The sequence below is a fragment of the Pagrus major genome, chromosome 5 (genome assembly GCF_040436345.1).
Source record: "Pagrus major chromosome 5, Pma_NU_1.0".
In the NCBI taxonomy this organism is placed as follows: domain Eukaryota; kingdom Metazoa; phylum Chordata; class Actinopteri; order Spariformes; family Sparidae; genus Pagrus; species Pagrus major.
This window is the reverse complement of record NC_133219.1, coordinates 12,195,561-12,223,101: the sequence shown is the minus strand read 5'-3', so window position 1 is coordinate 12,223,101 and position 27,541 is coordinate 12,195,561. Positions and strand designations below refer to the sequence as shown.

Genomic DNA, 27,541 nt, shown 5'->3' with positions numbered 1-27,541 from the left:
CTGGTGTCCATTGTGCATTTCCTGTTTCTGTTCCCTGATCCTGCATTTGCTCATCATGTGCGCTCAGCTGTTTTTGTCCTCTGTGGCTTTCTGATTTGTTCCAAGTTTTGTATTCTTATTTTTTTCTCTTGGATTCTTTTTAGCCTGGTTTTTTCACCTGCCTTTATTGTCTGCATTTCGCCTTTTTGGGATTCTGACTTTGTTAACAAAGCTTCTTTTTGTTTTGTTTTTACACCTGCTGTGTCTACATCTGGGTCCTCACTTTTTTGCTAAACCTAACATTTAAGTGGCCAAAAGTGGAGACAATGCATCATCACTAATAGCTGCACATGATAGCTCCTAAAGGATTCTTCCATAAAGAGCCAGCATCTCTCCCAGAAGTCATTCTATTGGTCTTTTACTGTGTAACTTGGTCGCAATTAAAAAATATCCAAGGATAAAGAGCGATTCATTCGAAGCAGTCATACAAAGCAGTTGGTGCTTCCCCATCTCCACCCACGCTCCCACATCTTTGCCCATTGAATAGCCTGCTTTTACATAATGGCAGCAAGCCCAGGAGACCTATGAATAATTTTACAAGTGACATCCATGTTTCTCTACACTCTATGACGTCAACCCATCATTGCAGGTTGACGACAAAAGTGGCTCACTCCCCTGCATTTTTGGGGAGCTTATATAAAATAAGGTCTCTAGTTTTCCTTTTTTTTGTTTTTTTTAATGGCTGATGATGACCGCTCACTGCAACAACATGAGGAAGACTGTGTTGACTGAGGAGTGGTGTTGTGTTGAGTTATTGTTACTGGTTACTTGGGTCACAGTGTCTGTGACAAGTAAGAGAAAGCAAATAAACATTGATGACAGTTATTCATTAATCATTTTGGCACCACGTTCACTCCAAGTTGCTTCATTTTCAAGAAATGAAGACACTTCGGCTCGACTAGCTTTCCTACTGGCAAAATATAAAAACACAGCTGTCTAGTCTTCTTCCATAGCTGGGGAACAGAAGGGTGGCAATAATACAGTACTGACTAAGTCTTAAGGAAAGGACCATTAACCTAAAATGGGCAAACCTATAAAAGAAAGGCAGGTTCTACTCTTTTGAGTTGGACATTTATACTTACCGTTTCCTATATAAGAATATGTATTCCAGACAGAAAAAAAGTTAATGTGATACTGCGAACAAACAAGACTGTATTTCAGATTAAGTTTGTGAAGCTGAATTCAGTTTCTATTTAAGAACATGAACCATTTCAGAGCTGATCCTCGAGAAACCTTACTGACAATGTGAGCACATTCAGGATGTTATTCTGGGGGCTTGAGCTCATTTTCCGGTGCAGAGATGTTAGCATTACTATGAAATAAGGCAATTTACAAGTAAAATATTTGAGAGCAAAAGCTCAAACAGAAAGTCTGAACCCACTAAGTCATACTCTCCTTTTTTTGGTTAATGAAAAACTGTGTGTCTCCTCAGGACATTACAGATTATATTGGCTCTCACGGATCCAGCATAAGAAAAGAACTGTTTATGTTCACCAACCTCGTCTGAACTGTCAAAAATAATGAGGTAATGTTAAATAATTCTATTGCAGCATGGATTTCCTTTCTAATTTCCATTTGTAGAGACAAGACTCAATTACACATATTTCTCAAACATCCTTAAACCAACGTACCAAGTTAATTATACATAAGGACCCTTGTTATAGCCTCAGAGCTGCGATGACCCACTCGTTCTCATTTGCAGCATTTCTATGCCCTCCTCAGTTTTCTCCATAGAGATAGATACTTCTCACACTAATTAGAAGCTCTGTCACTAAAAGGCCACTGCCGGGGTAATTGGGGTGATCCTTCACATTTTTAATGACCACTCAGAAACATACGTCCGTCACCTCAGCGCTAATAGAGATGCATTTATTTATTTGAGTGAGGCATCGTTTGAAATATCTGCCAGAAAAATGCCTCAGTGAGTTCACCTAAATTGCTAGAATGGGCTAAAATGTGAAGCACTGATTACACCACTTTAAATTTAGGACATAACATATTTGCATGACCCAAAACACTGCCGTAATTCTTGAATGTGCAGGAACACATGTCCATCGCCTCTGCATTGCATTGAGGCCCTGTTTATTCTCGTTAACTCTTTCCATCTGCAAAAAGACTATTCACAGGAAAAGGCGCCTTTCAGTCTGCCACCTTATCACCTGGCAGAGAGGACAGTGTTTTCTTTGACCATAAAACCTTCAGATGAAGACCCTTTTTAATTAATTTACAACCTATACTCCTATGTGGAGTTTCTTCCCCCTCCAAAACGGACAAATTCTTCTCTCACAGGTCACTCTGAGTCCAGTACGGAGCCACCTATTCTCTCCACCTCAGGAGGGACAGGGACTATTTTGTTACAAGGATGTGTTAATATCAATCTTTGCAATTGCAAATTAGGTAACGACGTCTGATGTCTCTCTCTCTCACCCTCTCTACCTCTATGACTTTGAATCTACAAACTTTTTTTTAGAGTGAGAAGGACACCAGACACCTTCTGACTTGTTGTTCTATGCTCTTACTCTGTCTTTTGTTATTTACGACACATTTGGTCTCACTATCTGTGGGACATTCCACTCAAATGGCCTCTGTATTCTTCCAAATTTTAGACCAGTTCTAATTAACCATTGCGATATATTACAGCAATGCCTTATTCGTTGTTACTGATTGACCTGGTAGGCTTGCCGTACTTTGAGTAGTTGTCTGCGCATGCTCAGTAAGGGTTCTACGAATATACATGTGCTACCTGTGTTGTACTGTTTTGCTCCGAACTGCTAGTAAAGTTACTGAACGTGTGCAGCTGCCTCGTTATTGGAATACACCACATAATTGGCGACGAGATAAACTGGACGAGGTAAATGGCGACCTTTGCAAGACCGGACGAGTTTAAGCCTGAAATTGAGCCATGGTCTGCCTACGTGGAGCGCATGGAGCTCTTTTTCGAAGCACACGATGTTGCAGACGACAAACAAGTGGCGACTCTGTTGAGCACAATGGGGGCTTCTGCCTACGGACTTTTGCGCAATCTGGTCCAGCCAGAAAAGCCAAAGGATAAAAGTTTTCAGCAGATTGTGGCCGTTCTGCGGGGATATTACGAGCCTAAACCGTTGGTCATCGCGGAGCGCTTCAGGTTTCGTAGGTGTGTCCAGAAAAGTAATGAGTCGGCTTCTCAGTTCGCAGCGGAGCTACAACAGTTAGCCGCAAAATGTGACTTTGGAGACCGGTTGGATGAATCCCTACGAGACGGTTTCGTCAGCGGGATTAATAATGAAGCGTGCCAGCGGAAATTGCTCTCAGAGGACGGACTTACTTTTGCAAAAGCCCTGGAACTCGCAATGAACATGGAAACAGCTCAACGAGATGTGCAGCAGCTGAGGAAGGGAGACGGCGCTACCGTTTCTGTTAACAAGGTAAACGGGAAACAGAGACACTCACCTTCAGCACAAAAAGAGTGCTATAGATGCAAAGGCAAAAATCATAGCGCCAGTGACTGCTACTTTAAGGACAGTAGATGCCATAAGTGTAATAAAGTGGGGCATATCCAAAAAGCGTGTAGGGCCGGCGGTCCCACGCATGAGAAGAGAGGAGCGCAGAAGAGGCGCACACAGAAAGTCACTACAGGCTATGTCCATGCAGAAGGGGCAGAAGTGGATATGTTCCCAGTGCTTTGTGCAGGTGACACAGACAGGCGGCCATTCAGCGTTGACTTTGAAGTAAATGCGGTTAATGTACTGATGGAAATAGACACGGGAGCCACTGTCAGCATTATCTCAGAGACTGTGTACGAAAGATCATTCTCACACATACCGCTAGAGGGCGCGAGTGTCAAGCTAAAAACCTACACAGGTCAGCCCATCCCAGTGAGAGGACAGTTCATGGCTAAAGTGACATATGAAGATCAGACTGCTGACTTGCCACTGATAGTTGTAAAAGGGAAGGGTCCTTCACTGTGTGGGAGAAACTGACTTGAACAAATAAAACTCAATTGGAGAATGATTAAAACTGTCAGTGGACATACACAGCCGCCCAAGTCTATTCCTGAGGTGATTGCAAAATACAGTGAAGTTTTCAGAGATGAGCTCGGGACATTAAAGGACATCAAGGCAACAATCTCTGTCAAGCCTGAGGCAACCCCAAAATTCCACAAAGCACGCCCCCTGCCTTTTGCAATGAAAGAAAAAGTGGAAAAAGAACTGGAAAGGCTGGAGAAAGATGGCATCATCTCCCCTGTAAAGCACAGTGAGTGGGCTGCCCCAGTAGTCCCGGTAACCAAGCGGGACAGCACACTCCGTTTATGCGGTGACTACAAGGTTACTGTGAACCAGGCTACAAACACCGAGATATACCCCCTACCATGCATTGAGGAGGTGCTGGCAACACTTAGTGGTGGGAAGTTGTTCTCAAAAATAGACCTGGCTTCAGCATATCAACAGGTACTACTTGATGAAGACTCCAAGAAATATACAACTGTAAACACTCACAAAGGACTGTTTGTTTACAACCGCCTCTGCTTTGGTGTAAACTCTGCTGTCAGTATCTTCCAGAGAATTATGGAGAACCTGATGAAGGACCTCAACGTGGTGGTTTATCTGGATGACCTCCTTATAATGGGCAGAGACGAAGCAGAGCACCTCATGAACTTGGACAGAGTCCTACAGCGTCTCCAGGAGAACGGGTTGAGGGTGAAAGAGTCCAAGTGTGAGTTCGGCAAGACTCAGATTGAATATCTGGGTCATGTGCTGGATGAAAAAGGGGTGTACCCGTCCCAAGACAAGGTGAGAGCCATACATGATGCACCAGCACCCACAAGCGTCAAAGAGTTAAGAGCTTTCCTGGGGCTGGTAAACTATTATGGACGTTTTGTGCCGCAGCAGAGCACAGTGCTTGCACCGCTCTACAGCCTGCTAAAAGATGAAACCACCTGGAGATGGAGCAAAGCTGAACAAGATTCCTTCAACAAGTGTAAACAACTTTTGACAAGTGACAAAGTGTTAATGCACTACGATCCTCACCTGCCGCTAACTCTTGCATGTGATGCTTCTGCTTATGGGATCGGAGCGGTAATTCAGCACACAACGCCAGATGGAAAAGAGCATCCAGTGGCCTATGCTTCACGGTCTCTCTCCCCAGCAGAGAAGAAATATTCACAAATCGAGAAGGAGGCTCTGAGCTTGGTGTTTGGTGTGAAAAAGTTCCACCAATACCTGTGGGGACGGCAGTTTAACCTAATTACAGACCACAGACCTCTGCTAACACTGTTCGGTGAGCATAAGGGACTTCCAACAATGGCGGCAGCACGTATCCAGAGGTGGGCCATCATATTATCTGCATATGATTACCACATACTGTACCGTCAGTCTGAAAAGCATGCCAACGCAGATGGATTATCACGTGTTCCACTGCCTGAGACCAAGGATGCCGGAACAGAGACAGTGTCGGCATACATTGATGCACTGGTGTGTGAGCACCTGGAGGGGGCACCACTGAGTGCAAGACGGATCGCCAAGTCAACAAGAAACGACCCAGAGCTTTCAAAGCTGCACAGGTACATCATGGAAGGATGGCCGAAGGAAATACCAGAGGAACTGAAAGTGTTTCACAAAAAGAAAGATGAATTGTCTGTGGAGCAGGGATGCGTCCTGTGGGGGACAAGAGTGATTGCACCTGCAAAACTGAGATCAGCAGTGCTAAAAGAGATCCATGCCGGTCACCCAGGCATCGTGAAGATGAAGACAGTCGCACGGCAATATGTCTGGTGGCCTAAAATCGACATCGACATCGAAAAAGTCTGCAAAGAGTGTGAGACTTGTCAGCTGGATCAACACATGCCACGCCAGGTCCCACTACACCCATGGGAGTTCCCTGGGGGTGTTTGGAAAAGACTTCACATTGACTTTGCGGGCCCGTTCATGGGTAACATGTTCATGATCGTGGTCGACGCGTACTCAAAATGGTTGGAAGTTTACAAAATGACACAAATAACTTCTGCAGCGACCATTACCAGGCTAAAGAGGCTGTTTGCGTCATATGGAGTTCCGGAACAAATAGTCACTGACAATGCAACAACCTTCACATCAGACGAGTTCCAGCAGTTCATGAAGAGAAATGGAATCCTCCACACTACTGGTGCTCCGAGACACCCAGCTACCAACGGCCTAGCTGAGAGGTATGTTGCAACCTTCAAGGCAGGCATGAAAAAGCTGGCAAAGGAAGACCTGAGCATTGATGATAAAATCTCACACTTCCTGCTTCGGTATCGCACAACTCCTAACAGCACGACTGGCGAGTCACCAGCTGACTTGTTTTTAAAGAGACACGTGCGAACCAGATTGGACTTCCTGAAACCAAGCATCACAGAAACGGTGAGAAGGAAGCAGTATCGACAGAAGGAACGACACGACAACAAAGCTGCAGAGAGGCAGTTTGACGTGGATGAACAGGTTTATCTGCGCAATACTGCAGGAGAAAGTCCAAGGTGGATTCCAGGAGTAGTAAAGCAGCAGACTGGCCCTGTCTCATACAAGGTGCTAGGTGAAAAAACTGACTACATGTACAGACGTCATGGGGATCAGCTTCGACCTTGTTTCTCTCCAGACACTCCGGAGTCAGCACCTGAGGAGGAGGCCGTCGAGTTGGCTGGGCAGGCAGAGGCTTGTTCAGGAACGGAGCTCCTGGTACCTGAGGCCCCAGCATCTGAGCTGCCCAGGCTCCCTGAACCACCTGACCCAGCTACAGTGACTTTGAGGCGCTCACAACGTGCCACACGCTTGCCACAGCGTTACCAGAACTGATCATGGAGATTAGAAGTTCTGAGGACTGTTGAGAAACTGATTGCTGAATTTGAGTTTATTAAAAGTTTATAATTGAGTAACACATTAAGAGCATTCAGTATGGTTAAGTGAACATGTCTATTTTTTATTGTTAACAGTTACAGTGATGATAGTGTTTGCTTATGCACTATAGTGATAAACACTGTTTTGGGATGTTAGAATATTTTGAGTTAGTTTTGAGCTAAAGGGGGAGGAAATGTGATATATTACAGCAATGCCTTATTCGTTGCTGATTGACCTGGTAGGCTTGCCGTACTTTGAGTAGTTGTCTGCGCATGCTCAGTAAGGGTTCTGCGAATACACATGTGCTACCTGTGTTGTACTGTTTTGCTCCGAACTGCTAGTAAAGTTACTGAACGTGTGCAGCTGCCTCGTTATTGGAATACACCACAACCATTAAACCAGGATTTAATCTTTTTAATGTTAACATATTTGGAATCAGTGAAAGAAGGTCATATAAATGACTTTTCCAAGGTTTTTCTAAGATTAAGTTTTGCTGAAAAATTAATTTTTGTGTTTAATGTGCCTGTATTCGGTGGAGCCACAGCGCCTCCTGACGGTGAGTCCTGGTATAGTTGGACGAGCTGTTTAAGAAATATTCTGTTTAATATGTTTATTGTTATCACCAGTAAATGTCTCTGATATGTTTTGTTTTAACAAGTATTAAGCTAGAACTAGTAGGAATATGTATAAGTGATCAATTCTACCAGTTCTACGGTATGTTCAAGTGTGTTTTTACTTTTGATCCAGTGTAATTCCTTTTAAATGTTCAGTGATTTTAATCATGTCATGTTAATTCATTGTTAGACGAAGTCCACCTATTTTGCTATGGTGAAATTGTGTAAAAGGTGAAACACGATCTTGAAACATTAAAAACGATAGTTTAGTTTAATTAAGTCCGCGAGTTTAGGCTTATAATATCATTTAAAGCGTGAACGCTGTCAGCCGCCCTTTGGTTCCGCCTCTCAGACGGGACAACAAAAAGGCAGACACCACTCACGCCCACTCTCTTGCTCCTACTCTTGCGCTCTTCTTTTGAAACTCTCTTATTTTTGTAATGCTCTTACTTTTTCCTTTAATTTTAAACACTTTACTTTAGTCTTTACTTTGTAACATGCTCCAAGACAGCGATCTCCGCAGAGTCAACCACGTGTTGATCTTTTTCTCATTTTTATATTCTGCGGTAGTCTATTGATGCACATTCTCTAAGTGCTTTCATTTTTGATTCTTTTAAATATGTCGTTAAGTATCACGACCTTATTCAGTGGAAGTGAATTCAGTTTAAGTTATCTTGTCTTAAGTAACCACGGAAGATTTGCCCGGCCAGCGGTCATCCTTTAGTTATTTTATTCAAGTAATTGAATTAATTCACGAATCAGAGCTTAAAGAACCACCACTCTGCAACGAAGAAGAACATCTTTATTATGACCATCATCAGTGATAAAGACTTGCAGTAACTGCCTGCCTCAACAATCCGTGCAAACGGGTTGCAACGACAGAAAGACAGAAAGATTGCCCCCAACGATTCCGAGCGGTGCCACCCCGCTGGGCATTGAGCCAAGATTGCCATCAGTGTGCTGGACGCGCTGCGCTCTTCATCCGACATCGGAACGAGGGCGTCACCCACCGTGATATCGGACGAACAGCGGCTCCCCTCTGGCTATCGGACCGACACTGCGAGCCCGCAGTCAAGCTACGAATATCGGAGAAGAGATCCAAATTCGCGGACCTCCACTATCCAAACAAAGTAGGACAAAGCTACCCCGCACACTACTGGTTGCACACATGAAATGGTTGGTGTCAATTTTAGCTTCTGGTTCTTAATTTTAGCTTAAGAGAAGTTCGATTAGGGTCTTGTTAATATTAAAAATTACTCTCGTAATATTTGATTAATTACCTCACCCGAATCACGACTTCACCATCATATATCTTCACGTAACCCCATTAATTTGATCATTATAGTCTCCACATTGTCTGTTAACTTTGTTGTTCACATAAATTGCCATTTTATTTATTCCATTTTATAGTAAATAAACCTATTTAACCGTATGTCATTGTATGTGCAGGTTTCTTTTTAATGTGGAGAACCGATGGATCTGTGTAGAATTCACAAATTCATTTATGAGATTGAATAAATTGATCTGAAATTGACTAGAATTGATACAAGTTAACCTTGTCCAGTTGAATTTGATTAATTACCTCCGGATTATTCAAATAGACAAAACAACGGAGGTGGTGCCCCATTTACGAGTGCTTTATTAATCGCCAGTGATTAATAAATTACATTTATTATTAGTGTATCTCCTACAAATGCATTGTGCAGATTAACCCAAATTTTGATGAGACACAAGCAAACAGTCTACCATGACTCAGACTATTTATTCAAAAATCAGCATGATCACTATGCATATTTCAATGCAGGTCCTAATCAATGTGCGCGATAAAGATGTTTAACCTAACTACATGGGGTTGGGAACACTTTGTTAAACTGTTTCCATTTTATTTTTTATTAACATTTTGCCTTTTCGATCCAACTTTTCTGGAGTTAGGCTGTAAATTAACACAAAGTTGCAGAATTGTGTATCCTTGGCATTTGTTTGCACTCTCTCAGTTTGCTTTAGAGACTTTGTGCAAAAAAGAGCTCGAAGGAACACTGTAGGCGAAGTTTAGAATGAACTCTTACCCTTTCAACAATTCACCTTTTCCTGAAACACGCAGTATCTTGTGTATGAAGTGCTCTGGGTAGAATGAGTGAGTCTCCGAAGAAAAGAACATCTACATCAAGTCATGTCTGCTCTCTAACTTCATTTGAAGCACAAAGACAACACCACTTGTTTGCATTGTGTTATATAACCGTGTTACCCTCCGAAAAACATTGTCTACTGAGAGAAAATGTTCAGCATGCATCCTGTAGCTGTAATTCACTCACTACCTTCAAGAAACACAATTTTCAAGCATGGCTCATATGTTTGGAGTTGTTTTTCTAAGGTAATTTTGAGATCAATTACTTTATGTCATAGTGCCCCTGGCAAACATATCTTTGATTTCCCATTGGCCCTTTGAGATAACAGGTTTATTTATACTATTAGTTGCTAAGAATGATAATTCAATGTGCTTCAAATGAGGCGGATCTTGAGTTAGAGTGAACAAAGGAAGACTGTGTTAAGATGTGCAGAGTCTGGTTTTTACAGTGCTTTTGTTGTTTGCCTTCAGGTTTCTTTTATGTTTTTTTTAATTTGGATGTGAAACAGTCAGATTTGACTATTTACTGTTTTTCTTTGTCATACACTTCTTGTAATGATTAACTATTTTAAGGTTTTTACATTGGTTTGACAAAACAAGCAATTTGTTTGCAATTTGCAAATAATTTGTTCAATTAATTGAGAAAATTAGTTGCAGGCCTTACACAAAGTAAACCTCCCTTTTTCATGTCAGAGGATTGTCTTGTTGCAATGTTTCTTTGAGGGACTGGTTCACTAACTGATGTCACATTATATCAGAACCTGAAAGCCACAATGAAGCACAACATGATACAACTTTTTTAAACTTACCATTAAATCCTCCACAGAGCTCATTAAGCCTTATTCAAAGAGCTAAAGACACATTTATTTACACCTACAGCCTTTGGGTGAAATGGAACAGACCACACAGTGGCTAGCTTCCAGTCCATATTGCCAAGACCGCTAACTATGACCAAATATAATCACACCAACAAGCAAGACCTCACAAGAACACCACACAAAAGGTCAAAAGCATATAAAGTGAACAAAAAAAAAATCTTCTGTTGATTACACACCGAGATGAAAACTGTTGAGGGAATTGAAGCAGCATTGTAACAATTATACTGCCCTGTGTCCTTGAAAATAGCAAAGAGCCCTGTGGCACTATGGGAAAAAAAGCATGCTGAAGCATACACACACTCGGATACATATATACACATTTTAACAGCATAATCACTCTCATTGTGCTCTCGTTTTCTATAACACACATGAGCACATACTCAAATTAGATAAGCGTTTTGTTTTTTCCTTCTAAATGGTTGAATCAAACCCTGACCACAGTCACATCAACTGTGACAAATGCAAGAATAAATGTTGGCTGCAAACCACGGTCATGGTGAAACTTTGCTTTTATCTATGTTGCAGCTTTCCGTTCCTTTAAGTTTTTCTTTTTTCAATTTTATGTTGTGACTACGCTGTGCTCATGATCTATAGGTTTAGACACAAAAACAACTTGGTAAAAGTTAATGAAAGATCACGTTTAGGCTTAAAATACCAACTTTGGCTGCCACAAACACAGCTGGAGATGTCCCAGCTTCTCGTCAAAGGCACCTGGTTTATTTGCTGCAAACAGGGCTGGAAATGTATGTATCAGTGTTTGCAGAAACCCTCACTGCCAACATTTTATTCTGGTGACTGGGTTAGTCACTAGGGATGCAAATGTTAAGTAATTTCTTTAATTAATAGTCGGCTGCCTTAACAATCGATTATCGATTAATCATTAATAATATATGAAATAGGTTGAGCATTTTTCCTTTAGCAAACTGTTTTAACCACTGACATGATCTATGTAAAATCAGAGTTGGCTACATTGGGAGATAAAAGAAGAGATAAAGTAAACATAAAGTTACTTGAATTTTAACTGAAATAACACAAAATAATGACTTTAATTTAATTGTGGAGCTCCCGTCTGTCGCTGTTCAACTACTGGCAACAAAATCCAGCCAACACTGAGCCGAAAATGGCTAAAATGTGGTATCAGTTAACAGTAGGAGCTAGTGATATGCAATCATGTTATTGGTAAAGGCGCATTGTGAATGTTAGAGATTTTAAAAGCGTAGACCTATAACATCACTTAGATGTTGTTGCAGAACCAGGATTAGGCAGCCGCTAAGTAGAGGTGGTCAGAACTGTTAGACCGCTGTAAAAGACAGATAAAGTACTTTTGGTGGACATTTGTTTGGTGATAACGTAAAGGTAAAAGTTCAAAGTCATAAAGTGGTTGCATTGAGTTTTGGCTCAAGAACCTTGACTTATTTTTGTCTCAGAAGATTTTGTCGGAAATTTCAATTAAAAAATGTTGTGCAGGAATGTTCTTTTTGTACCGCAGTGTACGTTTCCATTTAATTAGTAATGCTTGCGGTCATGCTGCGATCAATGACAAAGCTATAATGGAAAGACATTTTTCAGGGTCACATCTCAAAGCACAAAACAGACTGTAAAGTTGAATATTTTAATAAGTGCAATAAGCTCCACAGACAGATAGAGAATTATAGTTTGAGCAGGTTTGATATAAACTAGGGATGTGTGCCATTAGTTAACTTAACATTGCTACCCACATTGCTAGAAGGCATCAGACATACCAGTTGGTTAAACGTATCATTATTATTTTATCAATGCACACAATTAAAAATACATATCGACATCATTTGCACTTCCTTTGCACTTTCTTCCTTGTCAAATGTTGCTTTCTTAAAGACATAACATTGTTATGAGGCAATGAGTTTGGTTTGTAGTAATCACCTACAGTACATTACGTCCGACAAACGTCTGACCTGGGATTTGTATTTACGACAGTGGTACTGCACTTACAAACTGTTGGGGGCGTCAAATCGTACAATATACCAATTTCTACATATTGTTGCTTTAAGAATAAGCATCCGTTACTAATGTTGACAGCACTAGTTAACTGGTCTGTCTAAGATGTATTTATGCATTTACGATTTTGGTGATTAGGTGAAGAACGGTTTCAAATTGCTCTTAAACGCAATATATTTTAAGACAATGTTTTAGATTTATAGATTAAAATATGCTCAATTGTGACTGTTTTCTTGGTGTTTTCTTACTTGTAGGCTAGTCGACAAGTCTGAGTACAAGAAGTGAGCCGTTAGGAGCATCCCTAATACATATCGGCACATGTCAGCGAATGTGAGCACACTGGAGATCTGCATTTGAATGTCATGTCATTAACTGTTTATCTTCCCTTAAACTATGCACAGACCCCCCCCCCAGCCTTCACAAGTGATTTGGATTGTTCCAGTCCTCTAACTTAGCTGGCTGGAGCTATATTTTGCTGATATTGGTCAGACTGGCAGCATATTTCCCTTGAGTGTTCAAATGCAATTTTATGTGTGAGCTAGTCGTGGCGAGGCTGTGGAAAACTGATATTCTCGCACTACACAGATGTGTGAACAAGCGAAAGCTCACACACACCCACACTTCACAAACATACGAACCGACATGAACACAAACAAACACATATATAGTGAGTGTGTTGTTCATCCTTCTCTGATGTATTATTCAAAGTATGGCGCTCTATGTTTGATGCATTTGCTATGGTTTAGGGTGAGGGAGCTGACATCCGAAGATACAAACTGCACCAGAGAAAACCTTACAAATCGCCAGACAGATCTGATCCCTATCCTGATAGGGTTGTCATTCGTCAGTACAACCTGTTTCACCTGACTGACATGCAAACACAGTCACTCCACATTGCCTCGCAGTACAAAAGCAGCGACTTCTTAGCATAATCCCAAAACACTGACACGACTGTACACCTCTGTACTCACGTCCCAATTATCCAGGCCCTCTGTAGAAACACACAATGCCTACAGCATCCCGCGCAACATCCCACGTGGCATCATTAAAGTCAAACAAACCGCCTGAATGTTTTATGTCTCGTTCTCCTCTGCCTCTCCATGTGCCAGGCTCCGTTTCTCTCACTCATGTCGGCTGCTTCTTCGACTCGCTCTCATTTTTCCCTTTTCTTACAAATCCATTTTCGCCCTGTCTTACTATTCTCTTGTTGTTAGGTACAACTTTACTTTCTCCATCGCGCTGTCATGCCGTTGTATGTTTTTCTATTATACTTTGTTCACGGTTCATGTGTCCGATAACAGCCTACTTCAAAGGTTGCTGTTGGCATTTTCATCACAGAAGAGACACGAGAGTAACAGAAATGTAACGAAAAAAAAAATACTCAATTACTTAACAAGCCAAATAACTAATTACTTTAATTACTCTTTATACTGTGTATCTATCTTTCTATCTGTGGGAGTGTCATCAGGACTGGAGCAAGCCTTTATACTGGAGTTGAGGGAAGGGGACTTATCATAGCTCATCTGACAGTGTTTTTATATGCCATAGATGTTTCAGCACGAGCTAATGATGTATGACTATTTACTCAACACAAATCCTGACTATCAGCTCAACAAAGGTCTTGTGTTGATGCAATCAAGGCATTTCATTTCAGGTGAGGGAACTGCAGCAGCTCCAATACAATTACTTTAAGATACCTACACCATATAGGCTCCCAGGGTTCAGCTTCATTAATAGTACACATTTTAAAAGATTTTTCTGCATTTAAACCGGCCCAAACATGATGTGCATCAATATTTCAGGACCACCAGGCAGCCTATTGATCTGTCTATCTTTGACAGTAAGCGCTGACAATTGGCCCAGCATGAAAGTCGACTTTAACAAAGCCGAAGTTAGAGAAGACTCGCTTGTATCAATGCTTTGCTCTTGTCAACATCTCATTTCTTTTCATTTCAGAATTCATCGAGCGGTTTTAGATGAGGGCCCCTGGGTGGTCTCCAAAACACTTACCACAAAGGGACAAAGAAGAGGCACTCAATCTCTAAACTGAATTCAATCTTTTTTTGTGGATAACAGTCAATTACGGCGAATATTGCTCTTGAGTGTTGTGTAAAATGATACATCGAATCTCTCTCTTGACAGCATGGTGATTTGCAGATCTAAATCTACATAAGATACAACAAAACATCAGTGCATTGAATAATTAGAACACTGTGCAGCGTAGTTTTGTTGTGAAGGAAACTCGATAGGCCAAACTCAGTTTGAGTGTATAAGTTATATGTGTGTGCCTTTCACAACTTAATTTAAAAAAAGACAGATGACACGGTTGAGCTACTGTTAACACAAGATATACAACAAGTAGTTCTGACCACACAATCTGATTGGTCAACTTGACATGCTCAATACAGCATGGCAGCTCAACTTACTAGTTGCCAGAGCTAGAACAAAATATTCATTGTTATACAATGCGGGCGATTTGTGAAAAAATCCAGGAGTGGGATGTTTTTGAAAGGTTTTTATTCACGAAGATAAATCACAAAACAGCGGCGGGTCTTATAGGCTACGACCGTCTGTTTGGATATTTCTATCAGCTGTTTGATAATTATGAACATTAATTATACAATTTCAGAACTTGAACTTGAAGCACTGCATTTGCAGGAGCTCTCGGACAGATTTATACAATTCTAAGTGCAGTACTGAGTTCTCTCCCCAGACAGCTTAAAAACCATTCACACCTGGGCTCACCTAGCCCTAGCAACCCACATGTAGGCCGGTCGGGTCAACGACCCACAAGTGGCCCTAACGACTCTGAAACTCAGAGCTCACATGTGTCCTTAACGACTCTGTAAGGACACTCCCACACAGAGTTAAAAAGCCTGCAACTCCCCTCCTGTTAGTTAGAACTGCAGAAGCCTCTTGGATGAGAGGTGAAACGTCTTCAAGAAACTGAAACAAGTCCAATTGCCTACGATACAGCACTTAGAAATACCATGACCTGGATGACTGAGAACCTTCATCAACAAGATTTATACAATGTTAAGTGATTCATCAGATTCATGAGTTAGCCTTATTTGACTATTATGAAAAATAATTTATGATGCTGTTTGATTGCTACTAGACCAACCCGTTTATACAGGTGTGGGACACAAAGTCAGAAAGCAAACAGTTTTGGTTTTGTGAAATGAAATGAAATGATCACATCTAGGTTTTTATATATATTTTAACTTCTGGACTTTTTACACACAAACTGTTCAGCCTTGATGTAAGACGCTCCTGCATTCTCCATCAGCTGTGCCGACCAGCAGGGCGAGCAGCTCTATTAGCTAGATTTATACATTAGAAGTTCACGGACGTAGTAGCTGAATCTGTCTGTGGAAAAAAAGTCAGCTATATCTTAGTTTAAAACGGACAGAGCTAGCTAAGCATTTTCTTCTGTATGTGTTTGGTACTTATTCAGTTTGGCAAATTCCACCATCTCTAGAACGTATTAATGTCAGTGCCTCGGTCGTGACCGCATCACTGTTGTTCTCAAATGAGGTTAAAGCGCACCCTCTATATTGCTTAAGTGAGACACAACAGCCACTAGATGACAACAGTTATCTTTCACATTGTTCCTCACACCTGACTACACCTGCATCTGTTCTTCCCCCAGCTTACACTTTTTTATTGCTCTTTATTAGCAGTAAGTAAGCCATGAATTTTACAGTAGCAGTAATTAACTCTAAACTTTAAGCAGCTGCAGTTTCACATTCGCCAATTTAAACTAACCAAATGATGTCACGCATTAGGGAGCTTATCTACATGTAAATCAAATATAAAGCTGATCTGTTATTAAGAGTGTGACTGTGTCTTAATTCTGTCGTGCCTGGCCCTGGCCTGGCGTGTCCCCTGTCCTGTGGCTGTTCTTTTACCTGGATCCAAGGCCATCTGTCGTTTTCGGCAGCAGTCCAGGCATTGACCAAGCCCTTCTTGTTGAGGCGTGCAAAGTACGGGTACCATTTCTGCAAGCCGAAGAGAGCACGGTGGGTGGACGAGGCTGTTATCTGCTGGTTGGAGATTATGCCGCCCTCCATGCCCAGTGGTCCAGAGCATTCTGAGAGAAAGGAGGGAGAAAAGGGACACATGAGCCTTCATGTCATTTCCGCAGTCACATACATGTGAAACTCAGTCATGGAATGCATTTAAAAAAAATACCACAAAAGACCGCATTTTGTAATGTCAGTGATTTTGTTCTCCACATCTTGTCTAATACTCCTCCTCATTTTCGCCACATCAGAGAAGATATGCTTGTTTATCGCAGTCTCAGTGTCCTCTACTGAGACACATCATTAAAAGTGGCACTTTTCCATCACTTGTCCCTGTATCTTTGTCACAGTCTCCCGTTGAGACCCCGTCTTTGAGGTCATCAAAGATTTGTCCACTCTTACTCCAGTCTTTGTTTTGGTTTGTTTTTGGCAAATGGTTTCCATTATGGCAAACTCTTTTTGTGTCCCAGCAGTCAATGGGCAGGCTCCTCTCTGCCTTCATGCTGTCCACATCCGAGGGACTAACAGGCAGCCCCTTCATCTATTCCATCAGTAACAAAGCCCTCAGGCTTCCACCAGAGGAGCTGTAGCCACTTTTGGACAGCATCATCCCCAAAGTCAACAAGCTTTCTAACAGCTTTGAACATCCTACAGGCTGCAGTATTAAAGTAGGGAGGCATGACAGCAATGTCTCCAACAAAAGCCCTGTCCTTTCTTCTTAAAGCAGCTTGCTTTCCCTCTTAATCCTAATTGTTATGTTCAGGCACATCAGGAGAATTTTAATAGAAATACCTGTGGTGAAAGTGTCCAATAGAGAAATTGAATGTGCTGCAAAACAAATACTTCTTTATGTTTCCATTAAAAAAAAAGAAAAGAAAAAAAAACTCCTGGAAAATCTAATAATCACAGAGACCACCAGAATTGAAACACAGAGAAGAAACAGATGGAAAGGGGACATACTTCCATGTGGTATAGATAAATATAAGGCACGCTGCAATATACAATTTTGTTGCATAAAACTGAAAGTTAAAAAAGTTGCCACACTTCCCCAAACGGGATTGTCGTAATTGCTCATTTACACAAAAAACATCTGCTTTTTATCAATACACATCCGTTTGTGAGTATCCACCAGCTCAGTATGGATTGAATTAGGATGGGATATGCATGCACGCTGTACAGTTTGCCTCCAATCATAAGATAACTCAGCCTGTGGAAAGGCATCGTAATTGAGGACTCAGGTGTGCCAAGAAAACATTGTGAACAGTTGAACTGGGGTTGAATTGCAGCTCCAAACGGCTGTGGCGTATTGCCATCAATTGAGACTCAGACGTTTCTGCAGGTCTTCAGAATCTTTGAGCCTGAGTAAATTGTTTTAAAGAGTCGTCCTACTGAGATTGTAAATGAGATTGCCTCTCCATTGGATATCATTCAAACCTCAAGCAGTAATATGAAATGCATTCACTTACAAACAGCTTCAAAATTGGTTTTGTTGTATAATTTAAAAGAAAACAAAGCAGCTGAGAAGTGACACAAGGTCTGTTTGAATTCTGCTAAACAGGCTGTATGTAAAGACCCCCAGCGTCATCGCATTTCTTCTAGCCCACAGTGTCTCTTTAACTTAAACTGCATCACAGCTTGATTGCAGATGTGCTGCCTTAGTGGTGACAGATGCTGAAGTTTTAATTTGTCTTTAAGTCAAAACTGTAGTTGCCATAAATGTGAGAAAAGCATTTTTTGTTTAGACATATCTTAGACATATCCTACCTCAACATGATATGCAATTATACATTTCGGCAGCTGCCCACTTCTCAGCTGCTCCAGCTGCTCTTTTCACTGTTTAAGAAAAACTTGGCTTGACAGAATTTCAGTAATTCATGGTAACATCCAAAGAAACCTGGACATCCATGACAAAATATGTTCAAGACATGTCCCAGAGAAGAACTGCTGACAGTGGCTAAATTTAGCCTATCAAGTCTACAGAACATTATTAGGACAGTTTCAGTTTAATGGTAAGGCAGCGTGTGGTGGATTTAGCCTCGGTTCCAATTTTGCCCAGTGGAATATTCCCCTGCCACCCAAAAATGATCGTCCCCATAAAGCAATGACTCTTTCTATTATGAAATTTTGATCCATACAGGTTTTACACTTGCAAAACTTTTCTCGAGCTGAGAAAAGCAAATTTTAAAATCTCTGATGTCATCACAAAGTAAAGTCTATAGGTTGAGTGTGAACATATGGGCGGAGCCAGTGGGAGACACACGACTGTGCAGATTCAGTGGTCCACATGACGAGGAAGGAAACCCAGAAGCTAGAAAACCCTTTTTGGTCTTTGCTCCAGGTAAGCAATTCTCATTGGACTGAAAAGGCACCATCTTTGGGTCTGGTATCAAGTTCTATTATAAATCTACAGTATGGCTACACAGAGAAACTACCTGAAATAGCAGTTTGGGACCTTATTCGTCCGTCACAGTCGAAAGTCATTGAGGTTGAACATAGAAATGAAAACAAATAGACCATTTACAGTAGTAGGGTGTGCATTTTTACTTTTATTTTGCTCTGAAAATGTATTATGGTGGTTTAATATTACAAAGGAAAAGAGATTATCATTGATACTGTATTTAATTTCATTGATGCGCAATTGCATCCAGTTCATGATGGATATGTTGTGGGAGGGATTCCTCCCACTCTGTTCTTGGTGTTTATTTCTAATGACAACAGGGATAAAAACGATGATGACTAATCAAAGAGAAGACGCACATAATTTATTACACTTTTGGTGAAGAGTGGTAGATCTGATTAAAATTTACACAACTCATTTGATTTCTCCCATCAGTGAGTCTCTGGTCACAGATAATTAAATGGTTGTGTTAAGAGCCTAAAAAACACAAGTGTGGGGAAAGCTGAGGGGATTTGGATGCATCCCAAAAGAATAAGGGCACATCATAAGCATTCAGTTCAGCCAGAGGCGCTGCTTGCTCATGCCGGCTGAACTGTAAGTGTCCATGTAAACCAGCCTTCAGGGGTAGCCTGGAGCTATGGTCACCGTGAGGCTCTGATGCCGTCTTCAACTTCAATTTAAGCAAAACACCTGAGCATTTCAAACCCAGCACTGACACACAGAGTGACATAGTACACACACACACACACACACACACACACACATTCTAGCAGACAATGAAATTGGCAGCGCTGAGAGCTGTGAGAAGATTTTCACCACAGAATAAAGCCAAGAGTCAGAGAAGAATGGAACAATGAAAACAACCCCTGTACGACTTCTCCAGCTGCTAAAACAGCGGGGTTCTAGGCAACAGGGAGCTGGGGAGACAGTGAGTAATGTCTGAGGACAGTCCAGGGGGATCGACTGGAGGCTGGGAGAGAGCAAAGAGTATATCTGTATGTCTGTTTGTGTGTGTGTGTGTGTGTGTGTTTGTGTGTGTGTGTGTGTGTACTGAAAGAGATGTGTTTACGTATTACACTATGGTAAATTACTCTTGCTTCACTAGTTCTTCCTTATGTGTGACTCATCGCCTCCAGACTGATGAGAGGGTGGTGTAGGTGGATGTGGTAGCCGACTGCTGAAGCTATGAGAAGCTTCTGATTTTCTGATGGATGAACTTCAAGTCTTAGAAAGGATAAAAGATAAACAGCCTCCATTTTGAGACACGGTAATCCAATTTTCGACGCATGGCGCAGAAGGATGGAGGGCCTTTCTTATCAGATCATAGGCTGGGACTTTCTGAAATGACCTCTGTTTGCAGTAATCCAAGTCACATTTGCATTAAAGCATTCTCTGCCTAATCCTTGTAATTCAGAGACAATGGACATCTGTATATTTTAGTGGCTCTCTCTCTTTAACACTGAGTGAAAAAAAGTGCTGTTCTGCCCTAAAGAAGGAGGTCATATGTCAACAAAATATCTACAAATTTGAATTATATTAACATGCAGGCTTTGGGCAAGGGAGCATTTGATGAGAATTGATTACTCCAGTTACATAACTTTTTAGCTATAACTATTAACATAACCAATATACATATATTTCAAACCTTTGGGTATGTTTACAGGCTGAGCAATCAATTCCACCCAAATCTGAAGGGAAGGAAACATGTCTTTAGGTGTTGCAGAAAGTTGAACAAGTGCCTCTCTGAAATGCCACGATGCATTGAATATGTTTAAGAAAAAACAGACTAATGGGTCAACGCGTGAAAGCTCTCCCTCTCTCTCTTCTTCTGTCCTTCTCCTTCCATGTGCATGTGTGTGTGTAAATGCTGAGCCTGCCTGTTTGTGTTCGTTAGCCAGGTCTCCACACTGGAGAGGAGGTCCTGTGGCTCAGGTCCTACCTCTCTGGTCAAGTTGCTTAACGTCCTCCTGGATCCATACTCTTCACTTATGTTTGACAATCTACATCATACAGTATATCTGTAATTTGTCATCACAATTAGTATATATTGTGATTTTCGTTGAGCTATTTTGTATATTTTTGTATGTTGTGATATGTGATATAGGGCTGTATAGATTATAATTTTGATTATCATCACATTCTTGTTGCTGCTGTTAATACATATAAATAATTATTTCCTGGGTGTATACTTGTTAACCTCGCAATGAATGTAAATAAATGTATAGAAATTACTGTATATATGTTTTATGTTTGTGTAGCATGAACGTTTGACAAATTTTCATTTCATTATGCAACTCTGTGTTGTAAAATATAATTTTACCTTGAATTTACCTTGAAATTACCTGGAAACATGATAAATTATATTAACTTGACTACTTAAGCATATCAGTGCTTCAGGCTAAATGCTAATGCCAATATGCAAAGTTACTCAAAATTAAACTGCTAACATGCTAATGCTAAACAGGTGTACAGACAGAATATTTGCTACTTAGCAACAAAAATAAAAGTCTGGCTCAAGATTACAGAGCATTGTTTGGGGACCACAGATGTAGATGTTGAGATTGTCACAACATGTGTGAAAACTTGGACCTGCTGGTGGCGGTAGAGGGAATGTCGGGGTGATCACCAATGTCTTTAGGATTTATCCTCTGGGAACCATGAATGTCTGTACAAAAATTTCTAATCAATCCAACAGGCAGTTGATGAGAGATTTCAGTTGGGGCTAAAGTGAAATACCAACAGACCAACAAGGCACATCCTAAAAATTAAAAAATTAAAATGGACCCACGGAGGGCAACATATCATCAAATTGCCTCATATGAATAATCTGAAGACCAGAATTATGCATCGTTAAGCAGCAGTTTAATGCGTGGTAAGTTGTGGTAAGTTGAGGTAAGGGTTGTATCTTCTGACAAATGTAAATAATGTGTAAGGCACACAATATTCTTCATGAAACCCAAGTTTCCACTTGTTACGGACCCTATGGATTTACAAGTTATTCTGACATAAACACTAAATGGCCTATCAGCCTGATTTAACCCCTACAAGTGAAATGGAATCTATTTTTCCTCATTACGACCTGATGTTAGGGCTGAGTTGCAATGTTGCATCAACATAGTATCATATTTGTCTTGTTGTTGTACCTCTCAGGCAGCCCTCTTGTAAGGTATTCTATGAGAATGTTGTGGCAAGACACTGTTACAAAGTCGCGGTCCTTCTCACCTTGCATCAATGATGGGCCACTCTTAACGAGCTGCCTGCCAGTCGTCCGTCAGAGCGGCAGAGCCAGCCAGCCCCTGGGCCTTGGCCTGCTGGCCCCTGAGCATACATCAGCCCTGCGACAGCACACATCACTAACACCACCACTACCGTGATGTGACAGCTGAATCCATCTCCCACAAGCCCTACCTACAGCCTAAACAAATTAGAGTCCCACTGAAATTAATACCAGCACACCAATACTAATGAGCATGCGGCAGAGAGAGGGGATGAGGAAAAGAATAATAAACACACAAAACAGACGTCAGCCATACACTGGATGTTCCACAGGTGACAAATGAGACTCAAGAAATGCACCTGCATGTATTATATGTGGGTGTATCGGTTTGTCAGCATATGTGCAGTTGCTTTTCACAGTGTGCAAGAGAGCAGAACATATTTCAATAAAACATATGACTTTTCTACAATTGAATACATGCATAAAAATATGAAGATACGTGCATGCGTTTACACAAATTATAGCAAATTGTCTTTAAAAGGGCACACACACACACCGCTTCAACAGTATCCATGATGATCAATTAATTTTAATATTTCTAAAATAACCTGCCATTTTTATATTAGCAAACCAGTTGTCCTCAATTTGGGTGCCTAAAGGACAACCACAGATTCATTGCATAAAAATCATTGCATATATATTATATATTATACATATTCATATTTACTTTAAAATCACCATATCAAAAATGTTTAGAATGGAGTTATGACATAACTAAGACTGGCAGCTTAAGCTCATAGTTTCTGCTTTTCATAGTAACAAAATGCTTTTTCTGGCTCAAGGGTATTCTGGATAAGTTGCAGTCAGAAATTTTGACTGCACAGTTAATAGAGCTTAAAGAAATGTGATTCAGCTCTCAACATCGTCTAAGACGAAAAACAAAACCTGACAGAAGTGATATCAGACAAACAGCTGTGGTTTATGGCTCTTCATGGACAAGGCAAGGTCACATTTGCAGGTGCATGAAACCAACAAGACATTGAAAGTATTTTGATGTAATAAGCAACGTCTTGAAATCTAAGGCTAATTTGTATCGAGAGCTTTCAGTTTATTAGAGTTTACTTGACACAGGGCTGCAGGGTTTGATTTGATTTTGGAGGGTGAAAGTAAGTTTAAGCTAAACTTTGTGTACTTCAATCGATTAAGCTTCTGCTTAAGGCAAATGGTTCTACAATCATCTTAGCCTTTAGTTGCTTTTGGAAAAGGAGCCCACAGTCATCACCTTTTGTCATTATTGGATCCTTAACTGACTATTTAGCCTATATTAGTGTCTTATTGTGAATGCCTCTGGACGATTACAGCAGTAACAATTTCCACATTTGCTTCAGCAGAAAGGCTGAGGCAGCTTGTGTTATCTTGTAGTATTGTGTGTCCTCTTGTATATTTTACAGCGATTCATGTTGCCAAGTGATAGATATGATGCTTCTTCTTTCTCCTCACGTTCCATCGGATCATCGGAATCAATATTGATGGCACTGTAATTATTTCAGCAAATCACTGAACAGACAGGCAATGGCCAAAAGCTCCCTGCTGCCTTTGTATGGTATTCTCACAGTGATTTCTGGTATTGACGGAAAATGTACTGTACAGCTGCTTAATCTGCAACACACAATGCTTGTGCAGGACTTGCCCACACAAAACGTGGGTGTGAGGAACACGTCAGGGTAGACAACCAGTCCTTGCATAGAAGTACATTCCAGGCATTCTCTTTTTCTAGTTATAGGGTATTCATCGGGGACCCCACTGACTGTACTTCTGTACTGTATCATAAGGCTGCAACACATTCAACCAATGATGCATCTCAATAGCAAAGTCAGATTTGGATTTTGATTCTATAGTGGCTTTCTACCACCTTTAACACATTAAGATCAGTTTACTCATCACAAGGAATAAAAATCATCTTGTGAGAAAAAGTTGACCTGTGGGGTTTTGGAGAAGTTACGTCAAATACTGGAATCTAACTCAAATCATCTCACAGTGAGGTTATCAGGGTTATCATCTCAGCTCAGGCTTGAAGGCTACACTTTTTTTTTTTTGTTGACTGAATGTCTGCAATAAAAACATTAGCATGTTAAGTTTGCAACATGTGGGCTTTTGCCAGGCAGGGAGGGTGTAATAAAATATGCTATTGTGTTGCATTTTGGGAAATGTAGGCATCAATGAATTTGAGTAATTTCAACTAAAAATGTTGAGCTGCTTCAACTGGAAATACACCTGTTTTAGGGCATTGCTGGCAACAAAATCTAGGATAAATCTGCTAGTATTTTATAACAACCATCATTAATAAATGGTACATTTATAGTTAATTAACTTTAGTTTATGGTTATTTGACTGTTAACAAACAATAAAATGCTTTATAAACCATTTATTAAGCAATTATTTATTGTACAGTTACAACTGATGTTTATAACCCTTTATAAAGCATCTCAATGTTTGTTAACAGTCAAATAACTATTAACATTAATTAACTAGAAATTTACCATTTATTAATGGTGGTTATTTTAAAGTGTTACCATCATCATTCATATAATTTTTTTTCAGAAATGTAACTATGGGTTTGGAAATATTGATGTTCACTGATATTAATAGGAGGAGCATTAATATCAAAACTACAATTTTGTCATTTGCCATTTTGGTAATACTGTTTTTACAACATTATGTATTAAATTGCACTGTAAAAAATAAACAGTTTGGTCAGAAAGTCTTTAACAAAGTTATGGTGCTGATTTTTAGCTCAATGGCTGTTAACATCTATAATGAGTTTTCACCCTTGGGGGAAATGCATAAGAAAGTGCCACGATTCCTACACAGTCTCATCTGCTGTGGATGTAAACACCATCAAATTAAAGCTGAGAATCAGCATTTTCTCCGCGTGGTCATTGTTTTATTTCAAATCGAATGTGTTGAAGCACAGAACCAAAAACAAACCATCCTAATACTTATAGACTGTGCTGCAATGTTAAAAAAAACCAACAAAAAAAAAAAACTGAAGCTGAATTAATGGTTGTATAATATGCTGTACAAATATTGAATTTAAATGGGAAAATGGAAATAAGCATCATTAAACAAATAATGGCGCTTGGCATATGTTCAATCAAAAAGACTTAATCTTTCTCCTGGAGTTTTTTGCTCCCTACACCAACCAAATCAGTCAGGCGCTGCCTCTTTACCCCTCTCAATCGTTCAACTATTTCCATTTGCCTTCTGTCATTCACTTCATTAAAACAACTACAGCTACTTGCAAAATTTCTCTGTATCCAACTTTCTCTAGTGTGGTGCACCTACAGTAAGATAGAAAATCTGATGAATTAATTTGTGAGCAGTGTAGGGTTAGCTCAGGGCTCCGAGTCCACTGATACAGTAATCCTAATATGTTCCTAGACTGAGCAGACAAAATCCCCACAATAGCATAATAAACACACGAGGCCCCTTTGAGCTCTCCAGCGTCTTGCAAAGAAGAAAACCACTTCTGATAACACAAAGCTCTCTCTCTCTTTCTAAACAGCCACTGGGCAGGAAAAATGAAATGAGGGCTTGCAAGCCCAAAGTTACCGTGACTTCTCAGCATTCAAATGTTAATTGTTTTATTATTATTATTGTTATGTCTTAAGGGTTATTGTATTTGTCTGAACATGCCTCTGTCTTGTTATTCAAGCTTTGTATTAAACTCATAGAAGGAGGAATTTGAATTCATTTGTATGATGAAAATTGAAATAAATGCGCTGCGTAAACATTTGCACATCTTTTGTTGCTTCGATCCCATATTGATGTTTTGGGACTTCAGGATATATTTGTTGTGCATTTAATTCAGATTGTAACACATGTTTATAATTTAATGACTGAATAGGTCAATTGCCAGTGACTCCCAAAACAACATGACCATACCAGTGAGAGGCCTACCGTACCTTCTTTGTATGCTTGCAATTTGGTTTGACTTGTTTAGGTTAAGAAGTTAAGTAATGCTCTTGACATAACTAAATAACTAACATAGCTATGTTAGTGAGTTAAAATAACTCATCCTTGACTTTTGGTTTCGCACTGGACACAAACAGTGGTGTCCTCGGTGTTATGTGTTTCTTTTTCCTGTGTCATACCCCATATGCATTTCAAGATTTGTTTCAGGGGATATATTTAATAAAACTCCAGACTTCTCCAGAGACAGAAAATGGACTAAGATCAACACGTATCAGCTGACAATTTCAAACTCTGGGTGAGATACTATTGAATTCTGAATCTTGCTGTGAACCAGACAACAACAACAGAGAGAATCAATTTAAAACCATAGTTAAAAGACAATCAACTATCTGACCATACTTTGTAACTTCCTGAATCCTGAACCATGTCCTGTTGATGTTTAATGCTTTATGTGTGTGCAGTATTGCTTTTGTGTTTGTTCATGTATTTTATGTGTCTGTTGTAGCTGTCATTACACCTGTCCAGGAACTGCACTTACAGAAATGTTGTTAATGTGCAATGTCCCTGTAAGTCTAAATGGCATAAATGAATAAAAATAAATCAATCAATTATGGGCTACATGTAAACCATCAACCAATCAATAACAATAAGAAAAATGGCTAATATGAAACAGAGCCAAAGCTGAAAAAATCTCCTCAAGATTTAACAACCTATATAATTTTTCATCAAAGGTCAGTGCACTATTCACTGAAGTGTGGCTGGATGTTGTTTTTGGGAATTACCAGCAAACTGTCTTTGATCGATCAGTTTGCTTGGCTCGTATATACTACCTGAATATTGTTCAGTTACCTGCCGCATCAGGTGTGCTGTATGAATGCATAGTTGTAAAAGAGTTTTAAAAAAAAACATTGAAAAAGGAACGTGAGCACTTACTGGATTGACAGTTCCTCCCCATGTACTCCCCTGGGCATTCGCAGGAATAGTTGGCAACCAGATCTGTGCAGATGCCCCCATTCTTGCAAGGCTCCCTTTCGCATTCGTTAATATCTAGAAGAGCCAAGAAACAAAAAAAAAAGATTAATTTATTTGAAGCAGACATGTAGGCAATTAAAAAGACCTCATCCTCATTAGAATGCATTGGTAGGCAGTATATATTGAATTTTCTCCCCGTGTTACTTGATTCTGTCTGCCCATAGAAGCTCTCACAAAGACACTGGTTTCTTGAAACTAATAAATCACATAGCTCCTCAGGAGACCATTGATGCCAGAACACCAGCTCAAGCTTTTAGATGTTAAGAACAATTAACCTAGTGTGCTTTCTTTGTAAGTGAAATAATTATCATACATTTCAGTGTACTTTTCAATGCGAGTGCTCTGCAAACCATGCTTGCATAATTCTACAAAGCTATACAAAGTACGCACCAGTACGATTGTTTTAAAGGCCAATATTTATAACAGTTACA

General features: G+C 40.2%; 1 protein-coding gene across 1 annotated transcript in view; it reads right to left on the bottom strand.

Annotated features, from left to right (window-relative positions):
* LOC140995489 (EGF-like repeat and discoidin I-like domain-containing protein 3) overlaps window positions 1-27,541 on the bottom strand; it is a 126,831-nt gene that overhangs the window by 30,996 nt on the left and 68,294 nt on the right. The window contains exons 8-9 of the mRNA XM_073465493.1: window positions 27,012-27,125; window positions 16,375-16,556 (exon numbers count right to left, since the gene is read on the bottom strand). Coding sequence (XP_073321594.1) covers window positions 16,375-16,556; window positions 27,012-27,125 — 296 coding nt within the window. The remainder of the gene's footprint in view (window positions 1-16,374; window positions 16,557-27,011; window positions 27,126-27,541) is intronic.